Source organism: Psittacula echo (genome assembly GCF_963264785.1).
Source record: "Psittacula echo genome assembly, chromosome: 4".
NCBI lineage: Eukaryota > Metazoa > Chordata > Aves > Psittaciformes > Psittacidae > Psittacula > Psittacula echo.
Genome location: NC_137738.1, coordinates 24,974,084 through 24,987,962, shown reverse-complemented (window position 1 = coordinate 24,987,962; position 13,879 = coordinate 24,974,084). Strand labels below are relative to the sequence as shown.

General features: G+C 39.8%; 1 protein-coding gene across 1 annotated transcript in view; it reads left to right on the top strand.

The window, feature by feature from the left end:
* The window catches only part of DRC8 (dynein regulatory complex subunit 8), a gene marked incomplete at both ends in the record, with an annotated part of 36,439 nt that extends 23,387 nt beyond the window's left edge, over positions 1-13,052 (top strand). The window contains 6 exons of the mRNA XM_080615864.1: positions 747-831; positions 5,058-5,130; positions 9,812-9,894; positions 11,710-11,752; positions 11,854-11,920; positions 12,937-13,052. Coding sequence (XP_080471990.1) covers positions 747-831; positions 5,058-5,130; positions 9,812-9,894; positions 11,710-11,752; positions 11,854-11,920; positions 12,937-13,052 — 467 coding nt within the window. The remainder of the gene's footprint in view (positions 1-746; positions 832-5,057; positions 5,131-9,811; positions 9,895-11,709; positions 11,753-11,853; positions 11,921-12,936) is intronic.
* Positions 13,053-13,879: the final 827 nt, after the last annotated feature.

The window sequence follows — 13,879 nt, the reverse complement described above, 5'->3', positions numbered from 1 at the left end:
TTTTTAGCTGTACCTCTTTCTCTCTTCAGAATTTATTTCCAGGTACTTCCGTTACCCAAGAATGCAATTTCTGGCTTTAGACAAGATGTAACTGTGATAACTTGTGGTTCTTCTTGCCCCATTCTTTGAGGTATAAACAGCAAATGCAGCAAATTACTTCTTCCCCTTCGCTGAGATTGTCTTCCTTTCCAAACTGTTACAATAAATTATTTACCATGCCACTTATTCACCATGCACCATCTCTTTGTTCGTGGTTCTCAGCTTGTCATACATTACGGTTTGGTAGACATGAGGGCACTTATGTTTCCTTGGATGCAGGAACCTGGATGAAGTGACTCAGCCCATCTCAGGGCAAGCCTGGACCTGTGTTTGCCTTGCTCCTTCCACTGGCATCAGGAAGGGCTCATGGTTCGGAAGAAGCTGTGGCACGCTCTGGGCAGGGTCCACCCCTGGACAGCTTGGTGGTCATGTATCTGAGGCACAGCATTACCACCAGGCTAGATGTAGCTGCAGAGCCATAGCAAGGCCATATTACTAATGTATTACTAATACAATTGACAAATTTTGCATTTAGAGTGGTGTTTTGTTTTGTTTTCGGAACAACATCTGCTCTTTTGAAGTACCTTTCCTGGCTACCCCTTTATCAGTTTTGGTGCTTCTGCTTTCACAGTTCCGTAATTGGAAATAAATCAGCTGCAACAGCTCAGTGAAACTTTCTTTTCCTTTTCTTATGTTTCTTCTTGCAGATGGTGCAGTAGCTGAAATTAAGAAAAAGATTATAGAAGTTTTTGAGGCACTTGACAATGAAGGCAGTAATTCTGTGGATGCCAGGTTTGTAAATATCTTCACACAGAAATGTTATAGGATCTAGTACAGAGATAAATAACTCCCAAGAACTGCATCTGCTTTACCAGAAAATGTAATTGAAATAGTCCTTTTGGCTGTGATTGAGGAAGTATGTCTTTGCTTGTTTAATAGATATTTTGCATTGTTCAGTGTTGAAGATTGAAACTTGAGAGAGAGGGATGCTGGGACTGGTGAAGTAAAGAGGCAAGAGGAAACTGCAGCTAGACCACAAGTCTAAGGCTTCAATTATTAATAGCAAATCTCTGCCCTGATTATATTAATTCTATTAAATATAAAGTATCTGGGGAGATCTTACAGCAGCCTTCCAATAACCTAAAACTACAAGAAAGCTCCTACAAGAAAGCTGAAGAGGGATTTGTACAAGGGCAGGTAGGGATTGGACAAGGCGTAATGCCTTTAAATTGAAAGTGGGTAGACTTACATTAGATAATGGGAAAAAAATCTTTACTGTGCGAGTGGTGAGACACTGGCACAGGTTACCCAGAGAAGCTGTAACTGCCCCATCCCTGGCAGTGTTCAAGGGATGAACGGGGCTTGGAGCAACCTGGTCTAGTGGCAGGTGTCCCTGCTTATGGCAGGGGGTTGGAACTGGATGTTCTTTAAGGTACCTTCCAGTCCAAACCATTCTATGATTCTACGAAGATGATCATACTTGATTGTACCAAAAGTCCATTTAGCTCAATATCCTTATCTGAACTAGTAGTTACTTTGGGGAGGAATATAAGGAATTGAGCCAACATGCAGCATTTCTTGTGGTTTTTTGGTACATCTGCCACATTATTTGAATGGTGCCTGAATTTTTATGATAAATAGCAAACAATCATTCTCTATTAATCTCAATGCCATTAATGATTTCATACCTGTCACATGTGTCCCCCATCACTGTAGTTTAAGACTGAAGAGTCTGGATGTGTTTAATCTCTTAGGAGATGCTGCTCCATAGCTCTGGCCATTTATTTTTTTTTTTTTTTTTTTTTGTGCTCCTCCTTGTTCAGCTTTCTGCTTTTTGAAATGGGATGACCAGAACTGAGGGCATGGGATATACAGTTGGGAGTCAAGAGGGAGAACTGCATACATTATGCCTTTAGCATGCAATGTTATGGCAATGTTATGCCTCACTGAGCAGGGTCTGAAGTTGTTATAAACTGTTGTTTACTGAAGCAATCTTTTACATTTCAAATTACTATTTTCACAAGAATATCACCAGAGCTTTTAATTATGAATCAGTTATTGAGTATTATCACTACAAAGGAGTGTGAGAATTGATGGAATTATCATTAGACATTCCTTACAAAGCCAAACTGGAAAACATCTTTAAATGTTCCAAATGCCTTTTTTACATTATAAAACAGGTGAGACAGGTACAAAATATTTCTGTGATGGTTTTAACAGCACATGCTTACTAGTGCCTCTAAATTCAAGAAATTAGGGGTACTTCATAGAAGTGAAATGATTTTTCAGTTATAGTAGATAGGGAGAAGTTCAGGGTGCATCTCCACACTGGTTACCATTGCTGTTCCTTTGCCCTTAGGGACCTTTGGGAAGAGTGCTCACTCAAATTTCTTGGCCAGTCCCCAGGGAGGTGCCTGATGCCCAGGACTGGAGGTGCCCTGGTGTCCCCCGGCTGCCCTGCTCCTGGCTAGGTGGTGGCACAGGCCGTGGTGGCCCTCCTGGGCCTGCCACCTCCATGAGAACCCCTGACAATGCCACCCCCCTGCCCTGGGGAGTGCCTCGCCCTCACCACACCATGACATACCCATTGCTTATTTGTCATTTACATCTGCAGTCCTGACTAAACAGTAAAATTTGCTACAGGTCTCAGTCTTATATAATGGATATAGAGCTTGAGAAAATGTGACTACAATGAAATGATACAAGCAGACTTCAAAAAAAAAGTGTTTATTCAGGCAGTAGGTCCTACACGTGTGAGAGGGGACATTCAGAAGTCTATTTAACATAGTAAATGCACAGTTTCACATTATTTTTTATCATAGTACAGTTACTGACAATGAACAATTTATTATCTAATTATTCCCAGGTTCATATTGCAGGGCTGAATCACAATAATGGGATTATTAATGGCTGGTTATCTTGTATCAGAAGGTGGCAGTAGAGCACAATTATTAACAGAATTGCAGACGTACGAATATTATTGCCTGAAATATCAGATACCCATGAAAAATATGGAAAATTACACTGGCTTGACAGGCCGCCATCAGTATTGCATGATTCCTGATGCAAATACAAGTTATTAAGAAATTAAGCATGAGCAAGGCAGTGCTGGTTTGTGCTGCTTACAACACATCCTGAATCAAGGGCTTTTCAAATCTTGTCATTGGAAGTGTTATACAGAGGGTGAAAACCATGACCCAAGATTACATTGCATCCTTGTTACGAAACTTGTATGAACATAAACTCATTTTGACCATCATTTTTGTGTGCTAGAAACTGCACAGCAGAAACCACAGCTGCTCAACTAAGTGAGAGGAAGTGGCTGGGAGGAAAATACAATTTCCTAGCTGGGTCCTTTAAGCTGTGTGTGATTACCAAATGTGACGTTTTCACCATAGACACTTCAAACAACATCCTTAGATGATGGCACACACACACAGACTGCCAGAAACAGCAGAAAGCAATGCCACATTTTGCAAACTCTTCTAGGACCTGGCTTACCTTAGTCCCACGGCTAAGTCCCACGGCTAAGTCCCATTATTGAGTATTACCAAGTCCCATTGCTGAGTATGAAGTGAGGAAGGAGGGTGACAGCAGCCTTCCCATCTCTGGCAGTCTGTAAGAGCAGAAACAGTGTGGAACAGCAAGGAGGCATGATTTGTGTTGGGTGTTTCTCTGGGGGTGGCAGAGAATATTTACAGGTGTCTTTTAGCTAGAAAAGATAAGGAAGTACAGGAGTGACAGCATCAAATATACTATATCCATACTAGAAACAGGGTGCATGGATACAAACTGTCTGACCTCACTGAGGCCAATGGCCCAACTCTTATTCACATCCACAGGGGTCAAGGTTTCACTGAGTCATTTGGGTAGATGGTTGATTTCATAACAACTCTATGTGTGAGATTGGGTTTTGTCTTGTAACTAGATTGCTGCAGCTGGCCTTTTCCTCTCTGTAGTATATTGTAGTGCTTCTCAATGCTTTCAGTCCAAATGGGAGCTCCTTGTGATCTGTCTGAGGAGGCCAAAGACTGACCCGTATAATTTCATGTGTGTTTGGTGTGCCACATTTAAGACCTTACCATTATAAGATGATTTTACAAAGGTCATTGCTTCTTGTACCTCCCATTTTTAATAGGCAGTCTATTTTTTCCACCAAATGTATTGGTGAAGATGAAGAAACCACAGAGGTTTGAATCTTGGGAACTGCCACCACTATGGATACTTATTGAAATGTGCTTGCATTTCTGTGTTTTAGAATTGGTCTGAAAATCACAAGCAATATTGATACTTCCATTATTTTGTTTTCAATCATACTCTAAGTCTCATTAATACTCTTTTTTACAGCTTTTTTGTTTCTAGTCTGTGATGTTGTTAAATTTTTTTGAGGCATTGCCAGTTTGGTCAGAATTTTATTTAGAGCCTCAGAATAACTGCACCAGGTTCAGCAGCGAATGCAAGCTATGAATATAATTTGCAGCATAAACAGGACGGTAACAAACCACTGTGGTGGTGTGTTTGACTCTTTCAGAGCACAGCAGGGGCATAGCAGGACTGCCTCCTTCCTGACCTGTTGTAATTGTTCTTTACTGCAGTTAAAATTTGTATCTTTATAGCATTTAATGTAAACATATATTTTATTTGTTACTTTTCATCTCAGTAGGTTTCAAAGTACTTTATTAATTGCATAAATGTAGACTTTACTGAAATTAAGCTTAACAATTAGAGGACAGCAGTTGAAAAGTAACCTGCACACAGTACACTGCAACACAATGGTAAAGAGGAATTTTGGGGGAAAGTCACAAGAACAATTACAAGCTTCCAAAAATCTCCAGAATATTTAATGTCTGTAAAAATAGACATTGCTTAATGAGACATCATCTACATATGTATGCTTGTGTGTGCTTGAGTGCTTTTACATGCACACCCCTATATGCAAACTCTGAATTGGTATCTGGATTCTCCAGACACTCTTGTGTTGCAGATTTACAGACAAAGTTGTTCTTTCTTTATTTCAGGGATATTGGTGTAATCGTCAGGACACTAGGTTGCTTCCCAACTGAGGCAGAACTGAATGAACTGCTTGCAAAGGTAAATGTTTAGATATGTTGTATTTTTTTTCAACCTTAAACTTGCAGGAGTCTGTCCCTTCTGCCTCGGTGTGTAGGAAACCTAAGCTCTTTTCCCAGAGGTTAGAAGTGTCATAGAAGTGGCTCAGACAGTCAGGCAGTCTCTCAGGTTGCCCTGAAGGCTGATGAGGTAACAACATTCATTGGTTAAAATGAGGAGTCTTTGACACGGAAGGTCACTGTGGCACTGTGCCACGGTAGAAGGGCGTTTGTAGAAAATGGAGGAAAAATTGGTTTTGGCTGATGAAAAAAACCTCAGTTGGACTAGGATATCCAAGCCCTAACCATCTCACTCTTTTGGACATGCTGTGGGCACACACTGGATAATTAAATAATAAAATGACTTCTTGAGCAGGTGTTCTATAGATTAAAAAACCTCCACAAAACACCAACTTCCAAAAATACAGTGATGGAAGACCTGCTATTTCTTTCACTGTGCCCTGTTATTGCTATCTTGTGTCTCAGCTTTCTGTCCTTCAGGAGGTCTTTCCCAGTCTTGAGCTTTCTCAGTTGTAAGTAATCTTTTCTTACCTGATTACTTAAGCCTGTAAGTCAGAATTCAGATATAAAACCTTGTTAGTGGTCCTCCCAGTTCTCCCAGTGAAACACAGGGGCAATGAACTTCAATCACATCTCTCCATAGTTTTTCCTACACTGATTTTTGTCTCCTTACCTCATGCTTATAATAGAAAGGGTGGTGTGCTAGTGCTGTGGCAGGGTATGGTGAACAAATGAGACAAAGAAATGGGAAAAAGACTTCACATTCTTTTTGCAAACTGATACGCTGCCTTAAGGAATGGAAGATGCTTGGGCTGAGAGGTGGGGGAAGGATTTTTCTCTTTTTCATGTATAGGTCAGGATACTGGGAATTGATCTCTTTTTCCTTCATGTCGCCAACAAAAATTTGGATGCTTGCAGTAGCAGTCTCTCCTTGGTAGACTAGTCTGGTCTCTTGTAGATCAGAATTTAGTGTGAGGAATCTTATGCTAAGTCTTGTGAAAATTATGCAGCTGCTTCAGATGAGGAAATGCAAAGAACCATCAGAGGAGAAAGAACTTTCAACGTGATACTGCAGTCTGTCTGCTCTGGCTCTGTACTGTCAGTACCAGATTGTCCCAGCTTCTACTGACAGCAAGACAAAATGGAAAGAGAAATTATGGTGCTTAAGATCGATGATATTTTTAGTGGCCCAGAGGGATTTTTGGTTGCAGCAAATGAACAGTGCAAGTGACTCGAGATTCAGAATTGAGAAAAGGAAGGGGATGCTTTGACCACCTCTGCCCAGTCCAGGGAAACCAGGACAGTTGTTCAAGGCCTTCTTTCCCCTCCCAGAGAGGTTGGACTTCCTTTTGGTTTTCATTTTCTTCTTCTTCAGTGTTACTGCATAACAAGTAATGCATAAGAAGGTGCAATACAATACAGCAATGAGGCAGAAGATTCTTGAGATAAAATAACGTAACATACGCGATTGTTGATTGTAAGTGTATTAAAGTAAAATACTGCAGGAAGTACATTTAAGAGTACTGGTTAACCTTAAAGAACACTGAACTGGAAATTAAATCCCACAGAAGGTTTCATGGTGCCTGTAAATGAAACTTTGGTGTAGGTTTAGTACCAGAACAACACTGTCTTCTTGTGAAACCCTTGATATATCATGTTAATCAAAAGCTTATCTTAATTTCTTTAAGATACTGTTATCATTGACTATGGTAGTATAATTTTATCTTAATCTAGATAAAGTAAAAATTGTCTCTGTGGGCCAGTTTGTAATCAATTTCTTTAGTATTTTTTCTCATTGTAAGCTGTGATTAATTTCTGTTTCTCACTACTTGTGTCTCTCAGTCATCTCATCTTCCTATTAGCTTTATTGTAGCTAAACTAGCATATGTTGCCCTCAAATTATTCATATCTGCCAAATCATCATTCATATAATTATTTTATCTGTAAAAATTATCATATACTTTTCCCTATATTGTTTTATGCTAAATGTTGTACTTAATATTATGTCTTTAGGCCTATTTGTAAAGTTAAGATTAAGTGATAAGCCTGGAGATGGTGAAAGCTACTTTCAGGGTTATTACAATGCCTGGAGTTTGAAATCCCAGGTTCAGTGCACTGCTGTGCTACAGATCTCCTGGATAACTCTGGAAGATGGTTTTGTTTCTTTGTGACTGGAGTCCCAAATGTTACATGGATGATAATAGTATGGCTGTGAGAGCAGAGATATGAAACATAATGGGTGCTATGATACAGTTGTTACGGGGGGCTGTAGATGTGCACCAAGAAAAGAAATAGAGCAAAACTCACAGAGTCTGAACAAGCAAACCCTGTTATTTTCACAGTCACTATGAAAAGAGAAGGAATTACAGAAAAAAAAACCCATAAATGGCAAATGAAATGTAGAACAGGAGTGAGCATGAGGAAGAGTAAGAGGACACATATACTTGCAATTCTGAATACTTTCTGATTTAGGCAGTGTTAATATATTAATATATATTTATATAATTTATACACATATGTATCCAATGTTAGAAATAGGATTGATTTTAACAGTTCATGGTATTGCTGGGCCTGTAAGACCTACTGAAATGGAAGCTGTTCATTCCAGGTCAGAGGCAGCTGAGGTTGCTCGTCACCTCCCAGGTCCATCGTCAGGAAGGACACATTTCTTTCACAGACTGGTTTCTAGAGGCAGAATAAAAATAGCACAGCAATAAAAAGAGACAAATCGGGATTATATTTGTCAGTGAGGGATAACAATTTCACAGGTATTTGCTACATCAAACTCTGAAGTGGTCATGAGAGTGAGTTCTTCTGGTACGAAAATTAGGATGATCTTCAGATGTCTGGATGAGCAGATCTAATGTTTTGGTTTTTTTTTTTCTCAACATATTCTATGTAACTTGCCATCTTCATGGATGTTTTGGGTCCTTGCTTTTCTTTGTTCTGCTTAACACAAGACATAATCTATTTCTGATAAATAGCTAGCATATTTATTTTTCTGTCTCTGTGGACTTCTAACCTAATACTAGCTGAAGGACAGATGTTGCTAAAACATTCTATGTACTTATGTGTCTCAGTATTTGTGATGCATGGAATAGTTCAGTGTATTGGCTAACTGTTATGTCACTAGAAAGAAGTTAAGTTTTGCCAGGTATTTTGTTACATCTTTTCAATCAGGCAAGCAGTAAAACAAATGATTCTGTAGTGGTATAAGGTACCATTCGATTTAACATGAAGTGTGTAACAGCTTCATTTCCTTGCTAAGGATCCCTTATGCTAGGCTCGCCAAACAGAAGGGAAAAAGTGTCTTTTTCAAGCCAGTTTCCACTCTAAAGCAGCAAGAGGTGGTGGCTGCCTGCTTTTCACAACCAAAACCCTTCAAGGGCACTGGAAAAGATCATGCAGCAGCAGTTGCAGCTTTCCATTTAAGCAACTGCATGTATCAGCTCTGACCCAGCTCGCAAGACGAAGATTTCTTACTTTGTCTTTTCCTGGCTTGGTTACGAGATTTCAAATCAGTGTCCATTTGAGTCTTCTTTCAATCTGAGCTGTGTCTTGGAGAGCCTAGCAAGGTGTTGCTGCTGCTATGTGAGCCTTCAAGGCATGCATCCAGTTTCAACACAGACAGGAACAGGCTAGCTCCATTAAGAGGGGTCCTTTTTGGACTAAAACTTGAAATTTTCAGGGACGGGATGCACCCCAATGATAGGTAGCAGTTTTTACCACATTGCTCATCGCTTGTGGAAGTATAGGAATGCAGTGAGAATGCTGCTAGAAGTCCCTGATGTTTTAGGACTAATCTGTTAATTTATTCAGGAAGCAAAAGGAAGCTTTTCTTTGTGTAGCTTTTTATGGGCTGCCTTATGACTGTTTCAGTCTGCCCTGGCTCAGTCTGCCTACTTCTCTGGTCCTTCCCCTGATGACTCTCTCTGGCTATGAAACATGTGGAGACAACAAATTCCATCCTTGAGGTGTACTAGACTGGGGCTATGTCCAAACTAGCACATTAAATATGCCCAGAAACATCCTTGGGTGTTGAAGCCAGCTGGCACAGAGCAGCTCATGTCTGCCCTGGGAAATGTTTTATGCAGAGTGGCTGCACAAAGCAGCTTGCTGGGGGAAAGTCCCTAAGGTCCTAGCCAGGCCTGGTGACTGCTGGGGGGAGTGGTAGGTGGCAGAGGCCAGAATCATGCCAGGGAACGTGCTAATGGTTTGCTGTTACGGGTGCTCACGTTACACTGCTTGAGAATATTCCAGGTTCTGCCAGGCTTCACTAGCATGAATGCAGTCTGAATGGTTAAACCTCTGCTCAGTTATTCTGGGAGATAAGATCAGTTACCAGGCGTCCGGTTCCTTTGCACGAATGGTTTCTAAGCACAAGAGGGCAGTATTGAGTTGTTGGAAGTGTCTCAGAGCAGGGCTGTGTTTTGCCTAGGATGGTATTTCTTCCTCGGATTTCGTTCTATTTGTTCACAAGTATTTCACTCAGATGTTATGGTGCCGTGTGATATTAAAAACCTGATATAAATATTCAAAGTCTAACACTATAATTTTAATGCAGGAACCACCCCAATTTTCTGGTTTTCATATTAGTTTGCTAGTGAGTCATATGACCTGCCATACTTAAGTTTTATTTTTAGGTAGAAGACAAAGAAGAACCAGGTGGCTACGTTCATCTGGAAAAATTTCTTCCTGTGATGACAAAAGTACTGCTCGACAGAAGGTAATGGAAAGTGGATTTTTCTGTGTCTGTAGTTTATTCCAGATTGACTGCGTTGATTCTGAATAAATATATCTACAGTAATTTTATATAACTGGAAAGAATACCAATTATTTTTTCCTTGGTATTTAAACTCAGTTTACATTAGCTTGATAGATTTTGTTTCGAAATTACTTTGCCTACATGAAATTATGTTGTATGGATGATATAAATAATACCAGCTTATAGTCGTGAATTGTGATAATGTGAATCAGAATTAACTTGCTATTCAACATGTTTTGTGCATCTCTGAAATGTTTTATATGCAAATTAAGGTCATAACCATTACTTTCTCTGAACATATGAATTAGAGTCACTGAAAAGCACAGTCTGTTACAGTGTATTTTTAATAAGTTGTATAAATCAGCTTCATATTCATGTGTCAAAGCGACTGCCAGGTACAGTTGAATGTACACAAAGCAGCACTCTGAAAGACTACCGATTTGAAAATCTAGAATAAAAATGCTGTTCAGTATTCAAAGATTCATGGAAATCTTTGCATGTACACAGGAACTTGCGTTATTTCAATATTTTGCACTAAAAGCAAGATTACTTATGGGCAATTTATCTTTCTGTTTAAAGATGGCAGCCAAAGGTTTTGAGGGACTCCATCTTGTCCAATACTGAGAAGCTATTTTGCACACAGAAAGCCTTTGGTAGGAGGGTGTGTTACACATGAAATATCTACAGGATTTCCCAAACTGTCTTGCAGCATCCAGAGGGAGTGGGGCCACCCTGGGGCTGTGTTTCAGAGTCTTTGCACCCGTGCCTGGACAGAGACCAGCCATCAGTGTTTGGTACCAGTGTGCCTTTCCAGGTTCCTGCACCTTTGCATTCTCTGATCTTCATGTCAGTTTCTGGCTCTATACTGATGTTCACCCTTTCATAAAATGATACCTTGATGCTCTGAGCTCTCGCCCTCTCCTCCACACTCCCTCCACACAAACACACACAAAACCTTCCCCTTGCACTTTGCCCAGGCTAGTGCAGGCTTGTCAAGACCCACTTTATCTTTTGGGGCATTATGTTCATAGTTTACTTCTCCAAGGGCACATGAGATTTGGATCACACAAAACAGGGCCTCTAGTTAGAACATTTGATTTTTAGATAGTAAAAGAGTGAGGCGGGTCTGGACGAAGCAATCAAGCAGTTAGAACCTCTCTGGCTTCAACGTCTTCTCTTTAGTATTCTTGGGGGTTGGTGAGAGTCTGCTGAGCTGTGAAAGGTCTCTTGCTGCACAGTTCTTCCTTTCCAGCTCTGAAATCAGGCACACATGTGCATGCACACACGTGTCCAGTTCTCCTGTCTCTCTGAAACTGTCAGTGACATACCTTTTCTTTTCTAGCCACCAGCCTCCTTTGCACATCATCAGCTCATTAGATTGTCAAAGTCGCACTGGGTGACCTGTTGCCTTAGCTACCAGCCTACTGGGACAAAACTTCGTTTCCTTGGTTTGGCCATCTTCTGTTCAGTGCATTGGCTATGTGGAATGATTCACCTGTTACTGATTCCTGCTGACCCACTCAGCCTGCCCAAACATGCAGAGCCATTCATCTGGCTCCTTAACACAAGGGAAATTAAACAGGAGTAGAATAAAAGACATAAGAGGTAAAGATATGGACAGTTCCAAAAAAATCAAGCTGGAATCAAATACTTGATAGAAAAACTTAGTAAATTCTCAGAGAAAATAAGTTTTCCTTTAGTACTAATTTTATTTTTTCAGAATAGTACAGCAGCCTGGCAAACAGTGACTTAACTTTTCTGATTCAATGGTTTCAGCTACCGGCCTATTCCAGAAGATGTTCTTCTACATGCATTTGAGGTCTGTAAACAAATACTCCAGTACCTAATTGCTGGAAAGAAGTTGCTGATTCTTGATTCAAAATTATTAAACCCACAAGTTTCACTCTTTTCTCTTTAAAGGTTTTGGATGAGAATAAATGTGGACATATTACTAAAGAGGATCTGGTCAAATATTTGACTGAAGAAGGTAACATGACTTTTGTAATATCAGTATTTAAGTAAATAAACATTACATGTGTATCTGGCACCTTGAGGTCCTCATTCTGCATGCCAAAACTTGCAGAAGTAGATACATTGTCTTCAAACAATAGTGTTGCTGTGATGAGTGGCTGCAGACTAGAACATTTCACTGGTGAATAATGCAGGGAAGGAACATTTGTCTGCCTGCTTGCAGACATTAGAAGATAAAGATTATTATTAAGAATTATAATTCAATCTTATGTGCATATTTTCTGATCCTGTGTGCATCTCTGTGCTTCCTAACAATCTGACTTTTTCTGTCCTGTAAAATGGTTGGTTGGGTTTCCTGATGATTCAGGTAGTTTCAGTGCTCATTCATTCCTACATTATCTTGATCTTAATTCTAGTGCCGTATGCAAACAAAGAGATTCAGAGACGAGATTGGAGTTGTATATCATGTAATCCTCAATATCTCTTGAAAAGCCTGCTTTTCTTGCGTGTCTGACTCATGCATGCCTGCCTGTCTCAGGTACAAAAATGATGTGCAGCCTTTGTGCAAGACCTATCCTCAGATGGGAACCTTTTTCTCAATGAGGGATGAAGTAGGCCATCAGCAGCTTTAAAGCTTCCAAAAGAGAAAAACCAAAGCCTTTCACAATGTAAATGCAAGTGCAAGGATAGCCAAATGAGAGAAAATCATTCTATTGTTCAAATTAGAAGAATTAATTCTGCCAAAAACGGTTGTTTCAACGTCTCTGTGGCAGAGCAGAATAGGACATTTTTGAGTCTGTGAACTAAGAGGAGAGCAAAAAACCCAGGCCCTCTGTCTCCTTTCCCTTAGACGAGCTAGCTTGGTGTGCAGGACTCACATTTGCAAAAATGAAGGAATCGGAACCTTCGTGTTACTCCTTTTCTCCTCTGTGTGAGGACCAAAAGGGGATCCTTTCAAGGAAAAAGTGGTGTGATTTGCCAGCCCTTAAAAAAAGGAATGAAGACAAAGTGTTATTCTCTGCTGTCTTTCAGGTGAGCCCTTTACTGAGGAAGAAATGGAGAACATGCTGTCTGTTGCTCTAGATCCAGAAACAAACACTGTTCACTACAGAAACTACATTTCAAAGCTGGTGGTAGATGAAACTTAAGATCTTGCCCATTAGTGATTGAGATGCCTTTTGGTAACAGCACACTGGCAGTTAGTTGAAAGGAGTATTTCAAAGTGTAACAAAGCTCAATTTGTAACTGTGCTTATAATTCAAATAAAATCTGTGTAGCTATATTTCCTTAGGTTCTGTATACATGTTGAAATATAGTCACACCTGGAAAAAGAGCTCTTGACAGAAATACTGTGTAAGGTCTGGAAAAAAAATCATGGAATTTGGTTTGAAAATAACAGGAAAAATAATGTTAAAGGAGTCAAGAAATTACTTTACAATTGCTTCTGAAAACCTAATGGAAAAATGAGACCTTGAAAGTGGGTTATAAGTAGGTAAATGAGTACCTTAAGATGACTAAAACTGTGAAGGCATGCTACTAAGATAAAGCTTTTATATTTATATGTAATCCCTGTTTGTGCTTAACTAATAAAGCACCAGGTAGGCTACTCCTTTTGAAACATAATAGATCAAATAAACTTTTTACAGTTTCTAGGTATTGTCAAATATTTGTGTTTGGTTTACCACAGGCAATTAAACTGGACCAGTTACTTCTATTTTATGTTACCCATCCATTGGCACATGGTATTTTGCTTCCATTTTAAACATGCAGGTAGCACTCAAGCCATTGCCATAGTCAAATTTACAAAGAAATCCTCAAGAACATTTCTGTTACTATAGGCAATATACAGTTCCTCTTTCATAACCAGTTTGAAAGTCAGGAGCTTAAGCTGTTCAAAACTCTGCACTGTTGCCTTGAGATCATGGGACTGGAATTTGGTTTTCATAAACTCATAAAGCACTATTTTTTGAAAGAT